The 22,174-nt window shown below is 51.6% G+C and overlaps 5 protein-coding genes across 5 annotated transcripts; 2 read left to right on the forward strand and 3 right to left on the reverse strand.

Moving 5' to 3' along the window:
* Positions 1-2,188: 2,188 nt before the first annotated feature.
* BBA_08648 (Ran1-like protein kinase) lies at positions 2,189-3,727 on the forward strand (the record flags this gene model as incomplete). Its single annotated transcript, XM_008603745.1, has 1 exon — positions 2,189-3,727. The coding sequence occupies one exon, from the start codon at positions 2,189-2,191 to the stop codon at positions 3,725-3,727; it is 1,539 nt and encodes a 512-aa protein (XP_008601967.1).
* Positions 3,728-9,119: 5,392 nt separating this feature from the next.
* Positions 9,120-9,575, reverse strand: BBA_08649 (uncharacterized protein; the record flags this gene model as incomplete). The annotated part of the gene is made up of 1 exon (XM_008603746.1): positions 9,120-9,575. One exon carries the CDS (start codon positions 9,573-9,575, stop codon positions 9,120-9,122), a length of 456 nt encoding a protein of 151 aa, XP_008601968.1.
* Positions 9,576-12,214: 2,639 nt separating this feature from the next.
* Positions 12,215-12,958, reverse strand: BBA_08650 (uncharacterized protein; the record flags this gene model as incomplete). The annotated part of the gene is made up of 1 exon (XM_008603747.1): positions 12,215-12,958. The coding sequence occupies one exon, from the start codon at positions 12,956-12,958 to the stop codon at positions 12,215-12,217; it is 744 nt and encodes a 247-aa protein (XP_008601969.1).
* A 2,738-nt stretch (positions 12,959-15,696) lies between these two features.
* Positions 15,697-16,845, forward strand: BBA_08651 (hemolysin III family channel protein; the record flags this gene model as incomplete). Its single annotated transcript, XM_008603748.1, has 3 exons — positions 15,697-16,260; positions 16,383-16,601; positions 16,684-16,845. 3 exons carry the CDS (start codon positions 15,697-15,699, stop codon positions 16,843-16,845), a joined length of 945 nt encoding a protein of 314 aa, XP_008601970.1.
* A 65-nt stretch (positions 16,846-16,910) lies between these two features.
* On the reverse strand, positions 16,911-19,147 carry BBA_08652 (transcription factor tfiiic complex subunit sfc6; the record flags this gene model as incomplete). The annotated part of the gene is made up of 2 exons (XM_008603749.1): positions 16,911-17,887; positions 17,941-19,147. 2 exons carry the CDS (start codon positions 19,145-19,147, stop codon positions 16,911-16,913), a joined length of 2,184 nt encoding a protein of 727 aa, XP_008601971.1.
* Between the last annotated feature and the right edge of the window lie 3,027 nt (positions 19,148-22,174).

Genomic DNA, 22,174 nt, shown 5'->3' on the forward strand with positions numbered 1-22,174 from the left:
CCCGGACTAGGCACGTCGGGATTGAACTATTCGGGGCTGGCGGCGGCAACACACAGAAGCTCGCAGTCACGAGGAACAGCAGGTCCCTTGTCTCGACCACGTAAAAAGCGGGCATCATCAGCAAGGCAAGCAGGGTAATCCGAGACGGAGTTCCAGAGGCCCGGGGGGGGGGGGGAACGGACGGCCAGCTGGGCAGCAACTTTTTTGGTAGAATCCCACTAAAATTCAGCAAGAGGCGTTGCCAAATGGTCACTATTCGTAACTGGGACCGCCGCCATGACACTAGCAGCTTTTTCTTTTTGCAGCTGGCAGGGGCAGAGAGGGGGGGGCAAAAGAGCTTAGTAGCGCTCTTGGGCAGCAAACAACGGTCTGTTGCATACTTGGGGGCAACTCTGGGCCAATGGGGCTGGGCAACGAGGCCTGGCCATCACACAACACACAACACACACAACTGCAGGAAGAAAGAAGGAAGGAAGGGGAAGGAGGGGGGGGGGGGGGGGGGCTTGCTCGGCAGCCTGGCCTGGGGACCCAAGCACAAGGGAGGCGAGCAAGCAGGCGGCGTAAAGAGGCGGACGCTGATCATGACACAGATGCAGAACCACTTTGGCAATGATGCGTCAGACCACGCAACCGCCTTTTGGCTCTTTCGTATATTGCACAGCGTCACACTTCTTTTTTTTTTTTTTTTTTTGCCCCAAAGCCACCGATCCCTGGCTGCTGGCCTTGGCCGCTAGCAGCAGGCAACCCATCCATCAAGAGCACCACCCCTTCTCTCTCTCCTTGCTCCTCTTTGCTTTTTTGGCTCTATCTCTCTCCACCAGAGCGACCAGCGCCAAACCTCGACCGACTTTGGTTCAATATTTTTTGACGGGTTTCTGTTTGACTCCACCGCCCATCAAGAAGAGTACCAGTAACAAAACTTGTGTGTGAGAGAAAGATAGGCAGAGAAGGAGGGAAAGCGGGTACCTCCCCAAGCCCTCTAGGCAGGCAGTCAAAACCTTGTGAGTTATGGGCCTATGGCACACAGTTTTAGTTAAGAATAGGTGTTGCATCAGCGCCACTTATCCGGTCAAGACAAGACTCCTCCGCCTCCTCTTCCTCCTCCCCCCCTCCAACCCACTCTCCATGCATTAATCTATTCCCACCGCGGCCAGGGTCTGATGAGGTTTGAGTGGAACCCTCGGCGTGTTAGTGCATGTTCCACGCAAGCCCGTCCGTCCCAGACACAACAACAAGACGCAACTACTGGTTAGCGGCGAGCGGGTTTTTTTTTACTCTCTCTCTCTTTCATGTGGGACTGGGGGGGCTTTGGTACGTACCCCAGTACTTGTGTACACGACGTGACCCGCAACTCGTCTTGTCTTGTCTTGTTGCTTTGAAGCGGGCCTCTTTTTCGCTGGCTGGCACCTGGTTTACTAGTCGCGAGGCCGGCGTTGAGAGAGAGAGGGGTGTGTGTCAATGTGTGTGTGGATTCATTTTATTTATTATTATTATTATTATTTCTTTTATTTCTTTTTTTGCCTGGTGCGGCCTTGTTCGTTATGTGGCTCCTTTGGGTGGCCATGAATTTGGCTGTTCTTGTTCTAAACTACTTATTTGCCCGTCCCTGGTTTAGTTGCCTGCTGCTGCACTTTAGAATATCTACCTCGACATGCCCGCTTCGGCCGAGGAAAGCGTTTCTTGATATCAAACTCCGTTGTACATACCTACGAAACCCTTTTCTTCACGACATTCCTTCCAGTCCTCCTCCAAAAGAAAAGAAAAAACCCCTTGTCTCTCTTCCTCTCATCCAAAATCAGGGTTTACGTTTCGTCGACCTGTAGTTTTTTTTTAATACTACATTTCTACTTCTCTTCCTGTGTTCTGGGTCTTGCCGTTTAAAACGTCCACACACCCCCAAACCTCCAGGACCTCTTCTCTTGTTCGACCCGTTTGTTCGGCCCTCGACATATCAGTTCATACCACCCAACAAGGAAACCACCCACCACCACCAACAACAACAACACCTTGTGGCCACCTTGGTCACACTTGAACCCAACCTTGTCTTCTTTGCTGAACGGAGAGAAAACCTTGAATGGATATCATCTTTTAATATCAACGACGAAACCCCCAAGGGAACCCCCATCCGCCGACTTATACCCAACCCAGCTCTCCAAAACTCCCCGGAGCCTTTTTATCTCAGTCTAATATGCAGAGCCATGTTCCCTTTGGGTATCCTACACCACCTGCCTCGCCAACATACGACAAGTGCCAGTTCCAACAACAACCTCGGCAATCTCAGTACACCCGCCACTACCAGACTGCACGATGCGTGCCTCTGGCCCCGGAGCAGAGATTAGGACGCCTGCTCGAAGGCAAGCTGCAGCTGACTGACATCCTAGGCACTGGTGCCTACGGAGTAGTTTACTCTGCCATTGACATCAAGACGGGCATCCGCTATGCTGTCAAGTGTCTGAGCAAGTACAATGTGGATGGCACTCCGCTCGAGAGCCGCCAAGTGGCATATCAACAACGAGAGATCAACCTGCACTACAAGGCGTCTGCCCACGCCAATGTTGTCTCTATCCACAAGATTATGAATGACGTCGACTGCATCTACGTCGTGCTCGAGTACTGCCCCGAGGGTGACTTGTTCCTCAACATCACCGAGCGCGGCCACTATGTGGGCAACGACCTGCTGGCCAAGCAGGCCTTTCTCCAGATCCTCGACGCCGTCGAGCACTGCCACAAGCTCGGCATCTACCACCGCGATCTCAAGCCCGAGAACATTCTGGTGACGGACCAAGGAGAGACGGTCAAGCTGGCCGACTTTGGCCTGGCCACCGCCGACGACCGCTCCGAGGACTACGGCTGCGGCTCTACCTTTTACATGAGCCCCGAGTGCCTCGAGCCCGCCACGCGGAACCCATTCTACATGTGCGCGCCCAACGACGTCTGGAGCCTCGGCGTCATCCTGGTCAACCTGACGTGCGGCCGCAACCCCTGGAAGCAGGCCTCTGTCCAGGACTCGACGTACCGCGCCTACATTCGCTCGCCCGGGTTTTTGAAGACGATTCTGCCCTTGTCTGACGAACTCGACCACATTCTCGGACGCATTTTTCACCCCAACCCCGAGCTGCGCATTACCATGCCCGAGCTCCGCAGCCGCATCATGGCCTGCTCCAGCTTTACCGTGCCTTCTTCTTCTTCTCCCGCCGCCAGCCCCGAACCTGTCGTCATGGAGGAGGAGCCCATTATGCCCGAGGACATTCTCATTGACGAGTACGACTACGAGGATGCTCTGTCGCCTGCTTCCGACTACTCGGAGGAAGGGTCCCTCGCTTCCAGCGTTTCCACCGTCGACGACCTCGACGAGGAGTTTATGCAGGAGCAACAACAAGGCATCATCAACGACTTTGTCCCCCATACCTACGACGCCGAGGATGCCGTCATGTCGCAAGCCGTCTACCACACGCAAGACTATGTGCCCCAGCACTACAAGGGCCCCGTCCCTGCGCAGGCACCCCTCCAAGTGCCTATCCTCCCCTCGCAACAACAGGCCTTGATGCATCATCAGCAACTAGCTATGCAAGCGGCTCCCACGCCGCTGCCCTCGCAGCCTTGCCAGCCCAAGTCGTTTTTCCCGCTTTGGGAGGTGGTCAGGCTGGTTCAGCAATCACCCGTCATGCAACACCCCTCGCCTTTTCACCAGCAGGTGTCCTTTCTCCCCTCCTTTCAAGGTTACTAAGTAACCTTGTTTTTTTTTCTTTTTTGCTGTACAAAAGAATCTTTCAGACTCTCACGAGTCGACCAAAAACCTCTTTATTATTATTTCTTGGAGCTGTTTTGAGATCTTGCGCATTGCTGGGCCAGATGGACACCCCCAGCAAAAACACACTGGGGATTGGAGTTGATCTCTTTCCATCCCCCCCTCCAGTCGATTCACGCACAACTTTTCAAACTTGACTCTTTTCCAAACCAATCACCACTTTTCTTTTCTCGTCTTTCTAGCGTGGAGTTTTTTGTTTTTACGATTTGCAACACAAATCAGACCCTTTTCTTACTCGGTCGGTTCTTTTTTTTAGCGGTTGACCACCGCTTCGCATGTTTCGGCGCAGCGGAATAAGATTTTTATTTACTGTTCAGTCGAATAAGGGACTTGCAGGGAGTTTTTGTTTTGGCTCATTTTCCGCAACTGGTGCAAAAGGGAAATCAGGTTTTATGGACACTCACGAAAACAAAAACATTTTTATTAATCCGCGAATTGGGAGGGATCTGGTTGTCAACCAAACCGGTTCGAATATCAAAATTACGCGTCTTATTTCTCCGAATTTCTTGTCACCTTTTTGTTTTTCCTCTTTTGATGTATATTGCCAGGTTGGCATTTGGGCATTTTGGGATATAGAAAGAACTTGGGCTCGTCCAACAGAGGCAGGCGGGCGGCTGGCGAACCCAGAACACGCTTCAACATTAAATCCAATAAGGGAAGATTTTTTTTAGCTAGCAAATGCAAAAGACACATTTGACAAGCTATTTACAAACTATTCGTTGCTTCTGTGACCTCAAATGGAAGTATTGGACGAAGTGATCAATTTACCCCAATTTAACCCCCATTTTTAAGACGGACAAAGCGGCTTCGCTTCGAACCAAAGATTGTGACAAGCCGTTTGACCAAAACTGACAAGAAGCTAACGCAAAACTAAATTTGGGTTGGATCGCCGTTTCTGGCTGTTGTGGATTTTAGTTACGCCAAAAGCCACAAGTACATACATACGAGAGCTAACCAGGAACTAAAGTTAAACTAAACGTTAGCAAAAATTATCCGTACATCCGTACTGATACTCAAATCACAAAATAAAAAAAGGAGGGGTTCTAGCCGATCTTGCCCAACAACATCCTTGCTTGCTCAACCGTCACATGGCGTCGAGGCTAAAATGAACAAGTGTCACATTATTCTTCTGCAATAAAATATAATCCCCGACCGACAAAAGAAACAAGGCGCAGCCGGCAGCCCGCTAAGCCCAAAGTTGTTCCAAGTTGGCTTTTCACCCTCCTTTGCCTCCTCCTCAGCCCACCACCGCCGCCGCCGCCGCCGCCACCAACCTGCACCTGCATCACTCAATATCCCCCATCATCCACACTTTTTTCTACTTGTCAGCAGGGGGGGGGGGGGTTGTGGTGGGCAGCCTTTTTTTCGCTTTTCCGCTTCTTCTCTTGGCTTGCGAGCCTTTTAGGACCGTTCACAGTTTAGCGTAGGGCGATGAGCTTCGTGATAGTCATTATTTAGTTCCACTGCTTCAAAGAAAAGAATACGAGTGGAGCTCTTCCTTTCTTTTTTTTTTTTTCAATTACGGATATCTTCCTCGTCTGTTTTTTTTTTGAAACCCCCCTGTCCTTGCAGATTCTTTTGTGCTTGTGATGGGGGCTTGGACCGTCACGCAGGATGGCAGGGCTCTCCGTCCCCGGTGGCGCTTCCACGGGCTGGGCCAAGCCAAACTGGTCCACGAAGGTCAGCATGGCGTTTTATTTATTTTCTCTTTCTTTCTTTTTTTTTTTTTTTTTTCCCTTCGTGAACCAGTAACGACTTGTCTTGGTCAAATCCCCACCCCGTTCACGATGCGCCCATGGGAAATGAAGAAAGGTGCATTGCTGGCTTCTGCTGGTGGATCATGCATCCATCGCTCGGCGACTTCCATCATGTATGATGTACGGTAGATGACCGCAAGCGTATGTATAATACCAGTAATACACGTGCCTCGGATGCGTTCTCTGCTGTCCCTATCTTCAAAAGTCACTCTTGTATAGTCGACGACGCAAGAGGGTCTAGACGAGGTTTTACGGCATGGCTGTGGGTCTTGAAGATCTTGGCTATTCGGCTTGCCGTGAGCTAGTAATTAAATAATGATAAACCACTATCGCTGATTCGTTTCTCGGATGGGTCTTGAGCAAGTAGCGAGTGATGTGTCCTCTTTACATAGTTAGTATGCGCATCACGATCATGATATGTAATCTGCAACAAGTATACCACCACTAACACGGCCCAAAAAGTGCAGCCAATATATTGACTGATTTTCCAGTATTACCCGTAATCTCAAGGATTTTGTGGCCAACTTTCCCAATGGTAGCTGCCTGGTGACTAACACGCGGCTTGCCACTTGTCGGGATCTGTCCGCACTGACAGATAGAGCGGGAACCATTGAACCAATCTTTCATCTCTGTGAGTCAGGTCTGCAAGAGGCCAATATAGGCCAATATTACTGGTACGATTGGCTCAACATTCCTGCCACTACGGCAGTACGGATATGTTGGACAACACCTAGAACAACCCTCGGCGGCGCTAAACTTTTCATGGTAGCCCGCCCATCTCCAAATCTACCGTCGCAGCGAAGGCGGCACACTCTTCTTCCGCACACAGACTCCAAGCCATTCTCCATTGTCTGGGCGAGGGTCAGCTTTACGCACAGGCCAACGCGATACGCCGCTCTCTCTGCGCCCCCCCATCCCCGGCGCTCCCGTCAGAGATGATTGGCTGCTTGGCCACGTAAGCCCATTGGCCCGCGGGAGTCTGTGAGTCTACGACTCTGCGCACAGATGGCCCGTCACTGGTTCGTTTTTTTTTTTTTTTTTTTTTTTACCCAACCCTAGTTAGTTATTGCCCCGTAAATCGTCCATCAATAAAATTGTAAGCCGTAGTGCCGAGATTCGTCATGGGGGGACGTGCACCGCCGCTCTGTCTTATTGCTAGTCTTGCTGGGCCGTCCGTGCCTCCGGACAAGCATTTTGATGAGAAGGCGATCGGCCCATTACGTCGCCAAAAAAAACGCTGGATGGGTTCTATGCATGCATGCATGCACGCCTCATTTATCTTACAAGTAATCCGTTATAATTAACAAAAACTGATAACGTGGACAAGTATCCGTAGATCCTCGGACGACTTGACTTACCGCCCCAGAGCACCGCATGATTTGCTTTTGTCCTTCCGTCTCCTTCTACATTGATTGCATCTTTCGCCCTGTGACTGCATTGCATGATTACGCGCGGGACGGCTGATGATGAAAGTCTAAAAACAATCAACGCTAATAATCGTCATATAACAAAAAACTCTCTCAACGGAAAGGCTTGGTGGAGTAGGCCGTCCTCCCTTGCCTGCCACACCTGGCATCTGGCTGAGTTGAATGTGGAGCTACAACCGTTTCTTTATTTTAGTGACGACGGCACGACGGACAGCTTCCTGCAGTGCAAAAGCAGCATGTTGACCACAAGTGGTTGCTGATAAGCGCCCCCCATCTTTGCCCCCGCCAGCCTTGCCATGCAGAAGGGTGAGGCGAGAGGTGGGTGGTGGGCTCGACATGACTGCAGGAGCCCAGACCACGACAGACCAGCCAGACCTCGAAAAGGACGAAGGAACTGGGGGCATTTGTCCGATTTGGAGTAAACTTGTTCCAAGCCAGGTACTACAAGTGGGTGTAATGATGCTGGATCATGATTGGCACAGCAATCTATGGCTTGCACGTTTGGGTTGTTTGAGATGCAAGTACATACAGGACAGCCTCACACGTCCAATGTGACGCTAATTAGTGGCACAAGGGAATAAGTAAATATCGTGTGGGGTTGAACGGCGACGGATTCAAGCCGTGGCTTTTTACGCCCTCTCTAGGGCGCTCTGCGCTCTTGTTGGTTGCACTGAAGGGCGAGGCAGTCTATTTTTTGAGTTTCATGCTACTGGAATATTCGATATCTTGGTGGGTAGCAGCTGTCACCCAGTCACCCAGTTTGCGTTGTCTTCCAGGCCACGGCTGAGCGAAGCGAGCACAACTCTGCGCCGTCACACTAGTTTATTAGTTAGCTGTCACACACACACACTTTCTCGCCTGAGCTGAGAAACGGCCAACGTGACCCGACCTTGCCAAGGGCGAGGAGGCAACCCCCCCTCCTGTCCCGGAGCCGGCTCGATTTTCGAGAGCCGGGACGCCGTCAGCTTCGGCACCCGGAATGCCAGCGGCCTCTGTCCGATCCAGGCTAACTAATTAGTGTAAACGCCGCAAATTCTGCATCAACACGTTCTACCAAGTACGTCAGACTGTAATTTGCATGCGACTCACGCGCCTGTCGTGAAGCAAGGATGCGGCGCAAGCATCGCGGCCGCTTACAAAGGGATCGCAACTACTTGCTTCTGTTACATCTCGGTGCCTGGATGACCCTTGTGCCTGTTACTGTAGAGTTGTCTCAATCCACTGCAGTATGCAATGCATTCATCACTTGCACTATGACGAGTTATTACAAAAAAAAGTAGTCAACAGTCAAAATCTTCGGCTTTGACTTACACGGGGCCCGTCGAAAGCAAAAAAAGGACAGAATCTGGTGTGCTGCTCACCGCCAGAGGTCCAAGACACAAAAGCAACCCCGCGGTCTGTGTGCCCCAGCTATTGATGTGTGAGACATGATTGGTTCCCGCGTCCCCGACGGGACGGAGATGCCACTTTGAGTCGGCGACTTGTGGACATGCTGTCAAATTAAATGCAAGTCACCATCATGGGGCACAACATTTCTGCTGTGCTACCCATACGGCCATGAAAACACGTCATGCTTTCTTATTTTGGCATGCCTCTGTGCACATGGCGAGCAAGGAGGTTGGGAAAGCGTAAAATGACAGAAGCAAACCTGCCGTTGTAAGCGGGCGAATAAGAGCCTGCCTCCGTAGCCTGATTTGAAAGAAAGAAGCAATATGGCTCGGCGGCAGTGGGACAAAGACTGTCGACTATTCACACCCAAATCCTGACGCCTTTGGCCTTTTTTTGTGTATACTTCTTATTCTGCCAGCTTCCAGCGTCACTTTTCCTATGAATGGCTAAAGCTAGAAGCCTGTCATCATTATTTCCGGCACTGCTAGAGCTGTGTTTTGCCATTCTTTGTACTTTTTTCTCCAACCTGCAGCAAAACCGCTTTCTACTTTTCTGATATATGCACGTTACATGGCGGTGAAGCAACACCCAGCTGCAACCGCCGCCCTTGTTCATGTCTTCATGTCCCCTTTCACCGCCCAGTAAAAAACACAAATCAGGCAAAACAAAGTCGGAATGGGCAGTTTATTGTTTGCTATTTACAAACTTGCAGTTTTTTTTTATGCGCGTGATGTAGCCTTAAACACACAAAGATAAACTAAATAAGCCCGTGTGGCGTTTGAGTCGTGGACGGTTGGCACCCTCTTTTTCCGCGGAGAGGCCTATTCCCGAAGGGGGGATCTGCGACACGGCAAATGTTGATGCGAGGTCTCGCAGCCACTTGGTTTTTGAAATAAATGGGATTGTAGGGGCAAAAAAAAAAAAAAAGGTTCTCGACATGGCAGTAGGACCAACCCATCCATCCACCTTTGACGCAACGCACTCGTCAGGGCGCACCTGACCCTTTCCTTTCTTGTCATCATCGCCCACCGGAGCCCAGGCAATCAATGCAAGATCCTGTCCATCTCCGCTGCTCGTGTGATGTGCCACGTCGACAAAAAGCCCAGCCCCGGCACGAGCATGTTCTCGCGATGGCTGTGCCCCGGGGGGAAGGGGGGGGGAGGGGGCGAGCGCCTGTGCCACGGAGAAGCGCATGTTTTTCCCTTGAGGCGGCATTGCATTGCATTTTTTTCATGTCTGCTGTTCCGTTCCAACTGCCACACATCAAGGGCTTCGCAACCCATGTCATACCACCTACTTTGCCAATATCCCGCGGCTTGCAGCAGCAATATCACCCCCGACCTGCAGTAATATCCCGCCCGCGCGTCCCCCCTCCCCCCAAAGACTCGGAGGCTCTCGGCAAAAAAAGCTGTCTGAGTTGCCCACATCCGGCTTCTCATGGTGGCAAACAGCGAGACCGGGCGGGAAATGGAGACTTCAGGTCTCTGCGTGTAGGGTGACAGTGCAGGTGGCAGTAGCGAATCCGTCATCTCGGAGCCTCTCCAAAGATGCTTGCAAAAGGCGCAGGTTATTCATGCAACCAGGGTCATCCATGTCTTGAAGAAGGGTTGTTTTCCGTTGATTGACCCGATGGAAGACGCCGAGCCGCCGAGGAATGAAACATGATACTCAATACGCCAGAGCTTCTTGACTGCCGGACTCGATATCTCTTTTGCGCAACTTTGCTCTTGACCTGTCCCCATCTATAGTAAAGTATCGTAATGTCTCATTAGTGACATGCTATCGCTGGCTGCAATCTACGTTTGCTGCCGTATGTGCTACTCATGCGTAAAGTGTTGAAGCTTAGTCTGATACCTGTGGCGTACGATTTACTTTTGTTGCCCGAGGTACGGATTATAGGCATAGTTCTAGATCTCTGATAAGTGTTTTAGACATTTTTTGTTGGAAATCTTAATCTCACATCCCGTACGGCACAATGTTTAGCATTTACCTGAGCAAACTCCATCGTTGAATCTCAGCCTAGATCTATCGATAAAGTTGCAGTGGACCATCTTGCCACGAGAACGACAATCTACAAACTCTCCCCCATGAATTCTCTCGCTCAGCAGGAGCAAGCGGCGATACTAATGTCTTTGCATCGGCGACATTGAGCTACGTGGAATTGCATCAAGGCGACCCTGGAACTTGATGAGCTCAAGTCGTCCTGCGTCGCCTATCCATTGAAGGCTATCTAAAACTTTGCAGTATACAGATACTGTCATTGCTACAACGGCTTGCTTGCTAGCCACGGGCTCTGTTACACAACTTACAAGACGCGAGTCACGTTCTGGGTTAATTTATCAGTCTGATAACACGACTTATAGCTTCAAAAATGGTCTCTCGGTTGTCGACTGCACAGAGTTTTTGCTGTATCCGCTCTTGCCCGATGTAGTCAAAGTAAATCGGAACATCGGTACATGAGGCAAAGTCCTCAGAGATCTACGCAAAGACACTACATGCGGTAGGTAGAACGTGACGATCGTGACCTCATGAGTCCCGAATTTTGTCAAAAACTCTGTATTGATAGTCTCGCAAGCCTCCAGCAATTAGTCCAGACTCCCGGGGGGCAAAGTAACAGTGGTCCCGCGCAGTCCCCGTATTTCCATTCCGGCCGCCGTCGATCGGCCCCACACCATCGTCGGCTTTGCCGGAAGCAGAAGTAGAGTTCACCGGACATGGACAAGTGAGATCGACCTTCTACAGTAGCATATCTGATGAGAGAAATCAAGGAGTCGAAAAGAGCCGGCCGCAAAGGGGTCCAATCGCGAAAGCTCCCCAGGCGGCTGGAAGCTGGTCCGACACCTAGGGTCTGCTATACACGAACTAGTCCTCAAGGATGTTCCTCCCGCCACCAGAAGAACGCCAAGCCTACACAGGACAAGTTTTGGCCGGGTATTTTGCCTCTATTTTGCCCCTATCTTGCCGCTTGGATGATTGTTGAAATGTCAATATCTAGTGTCAACGACGAGGCTTCTGGAATGCGGTCTTGACGTGGATTGTGTGGATTGTGTGGCGGAACCTAGCCTCGCCGGCAATTGCTGAGATGGCTCAAAGGGGACACACGGTGAGGCTCTTGAGAAGAAGCTAAATCCCTTTGCGGGGCTTTCTTTTGACATGTATTTACACGGCGGATAAACGCCGGGGCGTGAGAGGCATTCGATGAGAGTAAGACGTGGGCTATCGGCCAACGACAAAGCCTGCATACTTGGTTGTGTTCCTAAGGTGCTTCGTCCTCGATGGCTTTGAGATATTCCCTATCTCGAGGGTTTGACCGAACTCAAGCCAAGCTCTGTGCTCGATCCCTTCGGAATATGTCCTATCTCGAGGGGTTGACCGACCTCAAGCCATGCTCCATGCCCCATGTCTTCGAGATAACCTCCCATCTAGACGGGTTGACCAACCTGACCATGCTTCAGAAGAGTATCGCTGCTATCTAACAGAGAACGGTCTGACTTGTAAGCCAGACATGTACCTCTCGCGGGCCAGCAAGAATCTTGAGTCAGCGTTCTATGCATAGCTGTAGATGTATAGAGCTGTTTTGAACGGGACTCGCTGATCGATTAAAAAAGGCCAAAAACACGCAGTACTGCGCTGGATTGTTAAATGCATGACCTGTTATATATTCATCGCAATGGGACAATGCGTATTACGCTGTATGAATAACTATACATCCGAACCGACTTCAACAAGTCTGCCACTCTTACATAACACAATGCAGTCGCTGACCAGCTGCCAGAAGGACAAGTGCTCTGTACAAAAGATCCTATAGGTGCAGAGGACGCAAATCATCGACTTCAGTTTGTTGGCCACGGCTCAACTGTGAGCTTGGGCCATATCCTCTTCCATCGCGCCGCCTTCTTGTCGTAGTCTTTCTTGAGCCCCAGCACCGTATTCGGCCTCGCAACCATTTTGAAATAGTCTGACAAGCCCCTAGGAGCATAAACCGACCACGAGCCTCCATCCTCGTTCAGCCGTATCCCAATCATGGCCGTCGTCGAGATCCAAGAGTCGATCCCCGCCTCGACACTCTCGTGCGGCGCGCACTGTACCCCGTACTTGTTCTCGTACCACAGATGGACGCGCGCCTGGTTGCGTATCTCAATCTCCACCTCGGGCATGTCAGCAAACAGCGCCTTGGCCCTTTGTATGTGCGCGTCCTCGGCGTCCCACGAGAGGTCGCCGCCGTCGTGGTAGACGACGTCGTAGTCGGAGATGCCCGTGTCGGGCGGCGCCATCCCCGACACGTGGTTCCATATCGTTTGGGACACGGCGCCGGCTGCCAGATACCAGTTTGGTAGGTTTAGGGTCGCGACGCGCTCGAGGACTGTGACGAGCGTCTTGTTGGTGGAGAGGACGGCGCGGAGATGCGTGAGCTGCTGGTCGAGGGGGAGCTGCGCGGGGTTGGTGTGATTGACAGTTGCCATATTGACGGCATACGCGTGTCCGACGCCGAAATATGGCGTTGGTGGAGGGAAAACAGATGATGGAAAAGCTGCATGTTGAAGCTTGAGAGCCTTGTTCGCCTGTGCGGGGTACATGGTGAACGTCCAAGTGAAGTCCGTCACTACATGCAAAGCACAATGTTTACGACAGCCTACTTGCACCGTAATTCGATTATCCATATAATCGCGGCAGAATGGCTTGATGTTGTCCATGAAATTTTGTTTCAAGAGAAAAAATCGAAAACTTGACATCATTATCGAGAATGTGATATTGTCAGAGATCCCCCAAATCACATACACGTCGGCGCAAGCCGTATAAGTACGGGTAAAGTCCTGCTCGCACCATTTGCTAATCTCAAAATCCGTATCATTATCCCCAGTGTCTTGTCATATCGCGTACCAAATTTCGTTTTGAGAGCTTCCAAAGCTTGACGCTGCAGCTTTCTTGCCTCCAACTTTCTAAGACTGAAACATCTGTACATGCATGGCAAGTCTTTGAGACTGTTTCGCCAATGTCAGATTCAGCGAAGCTCATATTGTGACGTATGACGTTTGCTTCTATCATCGAATTCCGCCCTCGTCAAATAGCAAGTCTGGTGGTGTTGAAAATAGTCCCATGCTGGAGCTCACCGAACTGAGCTCTCCATAATCTAAGGGTGCATATTCTTGAATCATCCATAGTAGTCGTACTTCTTCAATGTTGCTTGATGTGTCGGCATGGTTGGGCCCCGAGTGTTGTAGTGAACTTGTTGTTTGTACAAGACCTGTTTCGAGACTCATTGATTGGCCATACTATAACAGGGAGCTGAGACTTTGCGCCAGATGAGCCTGCGTTCGGAGAGTATCTTTAATCCTACGCATCTTTCGGAGAAAGATGCAGTTCCAGAGCTTGCAACTTTAGTGCCGTATCCTCAGACCTGTCTTGATCCGAGTGTGTTGACGCCCAAGGTGTTCATCCTTGACAAAATCTCGTAATGACCCGGACCGAGAACCTCTTGAAACATTCCAAAGCCTCCATTTCAAGCGTTGTCGCTTCTTTGGCCGATACTGAGTAGTATGTTGTTGCCAGCGCGGACTTGTAATTGAGTGTATCATGATCTTTCGGCCCAGCCTTGGCAGTCTTTTTGCTGATGGCATGCAACTGCAGCTCTTTAGCAATCTTTGCATCTCTCTTACATAAGGTAGGTGTCCGCTAGATTGATCATAGCCAGCAGTGTGCGGTGGGAGTCGGCCGGGAGTTTGACTTTAGGGTATATAGAATGTTGGTGACGAATGCTTCCGCATCTTCCAACTCTCCCATCTCTTGCATAATTCCCAGCAAGTAATTCATGGCCATCAAGTACATGAATGGCTCGGGTTCCATTTATGCGTGCTTCTTCCAATTAAGCAAATCATTTCGGAGAGTATTGGACAAGATGTGTCACGGTGCACTTCTGCATAGTGGTGAATGTAGGTGACGGAGCTGCCACATGGATACAAGCACTATCATCGGCCGTCATATCGCAAACACTAATCGGCTACATCTTGCACCGCCCTTCGGATAGTATGAGAGATAACAGAGTTGCAAGTATCTCAACCATGGAAGCGATTTTGGACACAAGTCAGGCACAGAGCAGAGCGACGTGGACGACCCAAGACGACGCCATTGTAAATCTGGATGGCCAGCGGGCCAACTACACTTGCAGCTTGTAAGCTGCAGCATCAGTCATGCGTTGGCAGTGCCATCAAGTCAATATTAGGGAGAAGGCGGCTATGTCCATTTTCCAAATGCTTTCACCTTTTCTTCCGAGCGTGGGCGACGTCCTTTCAACAACGCCGTCGAATGCTTCAGGTACATCCGACCAAGGAGGATAATTTTGATGACGGCGACTGATCTTCTTTGACTGTACTTTACTGCAATGTTAGAGCCAAGCTTTTGAATACGAGTGAGAAGCCGTCTGGCCGCCGACTGCGTGGTAGAAGTACCATTCTGTATGACCCTTTCTAATTGCATACAGAGGGGAGTGCCACTTGGTGCTACAAGTGGCGTATGCGCCTCGGGAGTAGACGCTGCCTGCACTTTACCGCGGCGTCGCACGAAATGATATGGGACGGATTCGTTTTGATTGAGTGTAGAAAAAACGAGAGACGAGATAACTGCGAGGTCTCAGTTGGTCCGTAGACACTACCCGGGAGCTATTGTTCTACTATTCTTGAGGCAATGACGAGGGAATGGTGAGAAAATGCTGCTTGTTGCTGGCCCTTTCTAAATTGTTAATAGTCTCTTCTATGCGCATAGCGTGTTAACGATCCCGCTAAAACTGGAACGCTGTATAATGAAAGTTTGTTTGGGAAATCTTGTAGAGATTTGAAAATGAAATACACATGCTCGACGTCCTGCTTGGTAAGAAACGTGCAACGTGCTGGGGAGTGCTTAAAACCAAACTCGTGCAAATAGTGATTTACGCTTGTCATTCAACAGAAATAATTATTTCTTCGCTAGAATCATATCCAACAAGATGATTTCCGATGCCGACGTATTAATTGACTCGAATAATAGCATTTTTCCCTCAACTCGTTCGTTTGCAACACCATCAGCGAGCCTCGGAAACGCGCGCCGACAAGAAATTCCCATGTGAGCCCCAACAAAAAACACGCCAGACCCATTCCAACAAACAATCTACCTGCCCAATCTTTAAAGTTGTTGATCTTATATATCAAAAAGCTATTTCATCCGAGAAAAAAAGCATGGCGACAAAATCATCATCAACAACTCGAGCCCAAGACTCCTCGTCGTGCCTGCAGTAAAACCTACACACACCGAAGCTACCTGAAGCAGAACAATTCCGCCCTCCATGGCCACCACATCCACCGTCCACCGGCGCCGCCGGCGGTCCTCCTCGCTCGCCGCTTCCGCCGTCAGCGCCGCCAGGACGATTGAGCACTCGGTCGAGGACACGCTCCTGCAGCTCTGGGACGACCTCCCCGCGTGGCGCCGCGACAACGCCTACATCCTCGGCGGCTACCGCCAGATCCGGGGCTCCTACGCCCACGCCGCGCGCTCGCTGCTCTACCTGCACAACGAGTCGGTCAACATCTGGACGCACCTGCTGGGCGCCGTCGTCGCCGTCATCGCGGGCGCGAGCTACGTCCTGCGCGTCGTCGTCGCGCCCCGCTACTACGAGTCGGCCGACGCCGCCGACGTGGCCGTCTTTGCCTGCTTCTTTGGCGGCGCCGTCGTCTGTCTCGGCATGAGCGCCACCTTTCACGCCGTGCTCGATCACAGCCAGGCTGTCGCCAAATGGGGCAACAAGCTCGACTATACGGGCATTGTCGCCCTCATTGTCGGGAGCTATGTGCCTGCGCTGTACTATGGCTTCTATTGCGAGCCTTTGCTGTTCTGGCTCTATCTCTACGTTGTACGTTGTCTAAACCAAAAAAAAAAAAAAGCACACAATAATGCTGCCTCTCCCAGGAGGCAGTTCATTTTCCCCTGGAATGCCATGGCAACTAACAAAAAGGGGGGTGATCTGGGGCGTAGATGTGCGCTTTGGGTGCCGGCTGCGCGACCGTCTCCTGGGTCGAGCGCTTCCGTACGTCGGAATGGCGTCCGTACCGTGCCGCCATGTTTATCAGTCTAGGCGTCTCTGGCGTCGTGCCCATAGTCCATGGCATCCGCCGCCACGGCTACCAGTACTATGAGCATCGCATGGGCTTGAGCTGGGTCATTCTCCAGGGCGCCATGTACATCTTTGGTGCTGTGCTCTATGCTGCAAGTTGCCCCTGCAACTCCCCGTCCACGAGGAACAAAACTGCTAATGACTGTCTGTGGCTTTTCTTAGGCACGCTGGCCAGAAAGGAGCTTTCCAGGCAGATTCGACATTTGGGGCAGTTCGCATCAAATCTTTCACGTCTTTGTGCTTCTCGCTGCAGCCACACACTTTTACGGCATGGCCAAGGCATTCGACTACCATCACACAGCCAAAGGTTCACAATGTCCATAAATACAGCATAATATTGTCAGTGATACATTAGCGTTACATCATATCCAATCAAACTTGGTATTGTTTTACTCGTCATCATCCTTGTTCTCGATCCCCAGATCCATGATCCGGACAAGCCCAGAGCCCATGGCCGCCGCCGCCCAGCAACCGTAGCCGTCGTTTGGATTCCACTCCATTGCCGTTACTCTTGTCAGAGGCTCGTGCAGCGCTGCACGGGAAGCGTCGCTCGACTTGAGCACTTCGTCCTCATCGTCGTCGGCATTCTCCACCGCTGCTGCCGTGCTCTTCTTCCTCTTCACCGCCTTGCCCTTTTTCGTGGCAGGCTGCGTCTCGCTCTTGGGGTTTCGGTTCTTTTCCACCTCGAACCCCTGCACTACGCGTGATGCTCCTCGCATGCCCGCCGGCGAGTCTCGCGAGAACAAGCAATGTGGTCGGTGCTCGTGCTGGAATAGACGAAGACGGTATGTGGCATCGCTTCGGCTGTTAAAGTGCTCGACTTGTGGGTTGATACACCATACCGAGCCGTCCATCAATCCAATGAGCAGAAACGGATGTGTTTTACCAGTCGCGATGCACGACGGAAAACTGTCCCCTGTAAATGTCGTACGGAAGAGCGGAAAGTTGGCGTGGTGCATGAACCCAATAACAGTATTGTTCACGCGCGCAGAGGGATAGATGGAAAAGAAGCCCAACATCTGGTCGCTCCAAGCCAAAAGACCGGGCTGCGTCACTACGTTGATGGCCTGGACTTCTGTGAACTCGTAACTCGGGGCCTCTAGATCCAGAATACGCATGGTGCCGCCCAGAGGCGTCGCAGCAACAATGTACGGCATGCTTGGGTAGCCTGTGGCGAGCTCCACGACGTGGCTGTGATGAACAGCATGCCGAGACAGTAAAAGGCAAGGGAAAATGGACCACAGTGCTACAGATCCATCCGAGTAGCCCACCACCAGCCTGTTCATATTGGCCCAGCTCATGGCTGTAGCATCGATGCCAGCTTCGTCTTGTAAAAACAAGACGGCGACAGAATTTAGGAGCTCCTCTGTGGGAAAGTTAGCGAATAGACGCCCAATAACAAGGCTCGCTTGCACTTACCAAATTCTTCGGTACCTGGACCATCGGCTTCAAACACATACACTGCCCCGTCTGCGCACAACACCGCAAGCAGGCCACCCACCGGATTCCACCGTACCCGCCTCGCCCTACCATGAGGGAGACACAACGTTCTCGTGAGCCTGGGAGGCAGGGTTGTTGTCATCGCCGATCCCGTATCAATCGTATCTCCTTGCACCTCCCACAGCTGCACCGTACCACGAGATTGAAACTGCGTCTTGGCTGCCTCATCTGAGAATTCGTGAGCCTCTTGGTCGGCATGGGGCATGACCGCAACCGCGAGGAGCTGTGTCGTTTGATCGTGTAATCTTGGTGCCCAGTCCATGCTCGTGACAATGCCCCCCGTGTCGAACATCCATCCGCTCGGCTCCCTCTCCTCGCTCTGATCGTAGTCGAATGGTATCCCTGCTTGTGATAACGCGTATCCACTGCCAGGGACAAACAAAACCTCTTCTGAGGCCCCAGGTCCGACGAGCACAGGCATGCTGTGCGTCGAAAACCTATACGGTGCAGCCTCTGCTGGTGACAGGCCTCGCAGTGGTGGGTGGCCACCCATAGCCGCCTCAACTTTGGCACGCCAAGAAGCGGCCAGCGCCCTTTCCCTGCTCGCATAATCTTCCAACCACGCGCCCTTGGACGGCACTGTCGACTCGTCCTTGGGGTTCCTCGGCGGCAGCACTGGCCATTGGAACCAGCGATCGAGTAAGGCCTGCACCGTCTCCATGCGTTCCTCGCTCGGCCCGTACCACGCTGAAACGAGATGGTGGCGGCGCACCGCACGATCATTGGGGCCAATGTATGTCTTGGGCTGGTGGCTGCCCTCTTGTGTGGCCAGAGGGATCTCCAGGTAGCCTCCAGTAAGCTTGGCTGCCTTGACTGCTTGTTTAGGGGCTGTTTGCGGTGCCTTTTCCAACGCCGACTTTGCTGCGCGACGTCGTGCGGGGGTCGTGGTAACCTCAACACTTTCTGCTTCGCTAATGCTGGTGTTGTCATCCTCTGCTGCGTCGCCCTCATCGTCCTCTACTTCCTCTGGATCATCACCAGCCGCCTCATTCTCAAAGTTGGCGTCCTGATCTTCTTCGGCCTTGCTATGGCGCTGGGGGCTCGCATCCTCCCCAGCGGAGCTATCATCAAAGTGATACTTCTCCACAGCATATCTTTTAATGCGATTCGACCTTCTCGTCCTCATTGTGAGCCTGGCAAGAGATGCCCTTTAGATGATGACGGTACTTGGTTGGTGGGGTTTGCGTTGGCAGTTGCCAAAAGTCTCTATGTGGCTGTGGGGCGCCACCCAGACGAAAAACGAGGGATTCACGTTAAGAATAGCACTTGAACGTAAAAAATATTCCAAATTATAATTAAACTCGTCAACAATCTCTGATGCTCTCTCGATGCTTCAATCATGTTTTGCTGCTTATTTAGAGCCCGGAGGCTGCTGGGTCCCCTAGTGGCGGGCTAGCAGGACTCCCTGCTGCACCACCTCTATCCACCTTCGGCGTTGGCTCGTAATTGAGAGAGGACAAACGGAAAGCTGTACATCATGAAATGATGCTATTAACTATTCCTTCACTTCAGTAGCTTTCCTTTCACTCAGATCTTGAGTTGCTGCTGTCGCGTGTCAGTGCGCGTCTTTGTCACGGCCCCCCAGCCTTCCCGCCACAGAGTACAGCCCGGAGACTGCCAATCACATCATTCGATAACGACGCGATGAGAAGTAACCGTCGTGATACAAAGCCGGGAAAGTGGCGGAAAGGTTTGCTTTCCCTGTGTGCCGGTATTCACCAGTAGCTGATCGCTTGCCACCCATCAACGGCTGCCCCATGACTTTGTTTTTTCTCTTTCTTTACTAAAGTAGATTGACTCTTTCTTTACGACAGCAGATAAACATGACTGTAGTCAGAATTGCCATCAATTCGAGTACATTTGAGCAGCAGAATACAGCGGCGTGGTGGATGACGGGCGAGGTGTTCGTGCCCGGGGGAGGGGGAGGGGGACTGGAGGTGCTGCGCAACACAACATGTAGTATTGCTTGCTGCCGCTTGAAATGAGACAAAGTGAGTAGATGCGTATATGTTGAAACTATTCCCGTTTCACAAAACCAAATGCCTCACTCTCACGGCCTACTCACTTTTTCCCAGCCTCTTCGACCAGGCCGGAGTCGGCCACAGATGGTCACAACATGAAATTGGTTAGAGCAACCGGATGTGACTTACTTCTCGTACCTCTTGATTGCTTTTTCCAGCTTTCTTAGCCGATAAGAAGATGTATACGGTGATTCACAGCATAGATTTTAAACAAACAACTGGTCATTGACTGGCTTTCAAGTGTGCTCGGTTGGCTAGTGGACGGCCACAGATGTTCACAGCATGGAGTAGAAGCAAACAACAAGACATTGATTGGATGTCCCGTCTTCTCAGACGGTCAGGAGGCGGACACATGACGTCCACAGCATGATTTGGGAGCAAGAACCGAGACCAAGCTCGTATTGCTGCCTTGATTCTCCAGGAAAGACACTGTTGGACAGCCGTAATCGGTCTGCGAACCACTCTGATCCCGTGCCTGATCTCAAGTCCAATCCCAGTCCGATCTCAAGCCTGGTTCTGACTAGAGATACTATATAAACCGTCGATTTCCCCAGACCCATCTCAGACTTTGTTCTTGTTTCGGCACGGGGTACTAACATCATTATAGCTCGGCAGCCTCTGGCAGGGCAGGCACAAGAGGAGGAAATCGCCAAGGCTCCCGGGCTCCCCCTTCGCTAATCTTCTTCTCTTTAGTGTTGTGTTGGCGGGCACGACCTAGTGTTCGTGCCCGTCAACAAAAGTTTTCTAGGTTCGGCTGGGTTTTTTTTTTCTCGTTTTTCCTTCCCAGAAATCGTCGTGAGTATTACCTGACTGCTTTATAAGTCTTAGCTACCACTCACTAACTCTAATAAACAGGACGACGCCGCCGCTCTCGACAGACGACGACGACGACGACCCGACGACGACCCGACGACGACCCGACGACAACTCGACGACAAATCGACGACAACCCTCGACGACAACCCTCGACGACAACCCTCGACGACAACCCTCGACGACAACCCTCGACGACAACCTCGACGACGACCTCGACGACAACCCTCGACAACAACATCGACGACAACCTCGACGACAGCTCGACGACACCGCTCGACGACAACTCGACGACGGCTCTCGACGACAACCCGACAACGACGACTCGACGACATCCCGACGACAACTCGACGACGACAAAAAGGAAATTACCTTCTATTGTCTGTCGGGTAAGTGTATTAACTAATTAAAGCTGATTCACACTTGCTAATCTTCATACAGGAGCGCCTTGTTAGGACGGAGTTGGAAGCTCTTGCGAGAGTCGGTGTGGCGCTGGTCTAACATTAATTTAGGTAAGTATTTACACAGAGCCTGTTTGAACAACACTTGCTAACATTGCTGGAGGATGGTTTTTTTTTTTAGTTGGGCTGGAATTGGAACAGGAAGCAATGGAGGATGGTGGTTCACGCCCCCTAAGGCAACTAGTAAGTGTGACCTGAATCACCTAATGTTGGCCGACCAGGTACTGACTCCTGAAAAAGATATTTATTTAGGTTTATTGAAATCGGAGGCAATGGAGGATGGTGGTTTGACGGCCCCTAAAGGGACCGGTAAGTGTGACCTGAATAACCTGATGTCAGCCGACCAGGTACTATACTAATTCGTCTACACGCCGATGCTTCGCTTGCCGGTCGCCACGAAGGATCCTTGGTCTCCTCCAGACCGTCGCCTCCGCCAGAACCTCTCACCCCCCGACGATACCCTCCCACAACCAATCACACTCCAGCCCCTCAGCTCCCTCATCCGCCGTCGTTCCCCTTCAACCTCTGCTTTCCTTCCGGGAGCCGGGGTGCTTCAACCCCCCGGTTCCCTTTACCCCCGGGATACTTCAACCATCCCGGCCCCCTCCAACACTCGGGGAGTATTTGCCTGCTTTTTCAGTACTTGGTGAAGAAACATCCAGTCTCGGAGACCAAAACTTCACACACCTCATTCGAGAATGGAATACACATTCGAGAATGAAATACACCTTTGAAAATGGCACCGACCTGCCTGAACTTCCCACCGCCAGCTACTCTGGCGTGGCAGCGATGGATCCTCGCTGCCCAACGGAACTGAGTTCCAGTTCCATGGCAGTGTGAGTCCCTTCCAGCATTCGC

This window comes from Beauveria bassiana (genome assembly GCF_000280675.1).
Source record: "Beauveria bassiana ARSEF 2860 unplaced genomic scaffold BBA_S00037, whole genome shotgun sequence".
In the NCBI taxonomy this organism is placed as follows: domain Eukaryota; kingdom Fungi; phylum Ascomycota; class Sordariomycetes; order Hypocreales; family Cordycipitaceae; genus Beauveria; species Beauveria bassiana.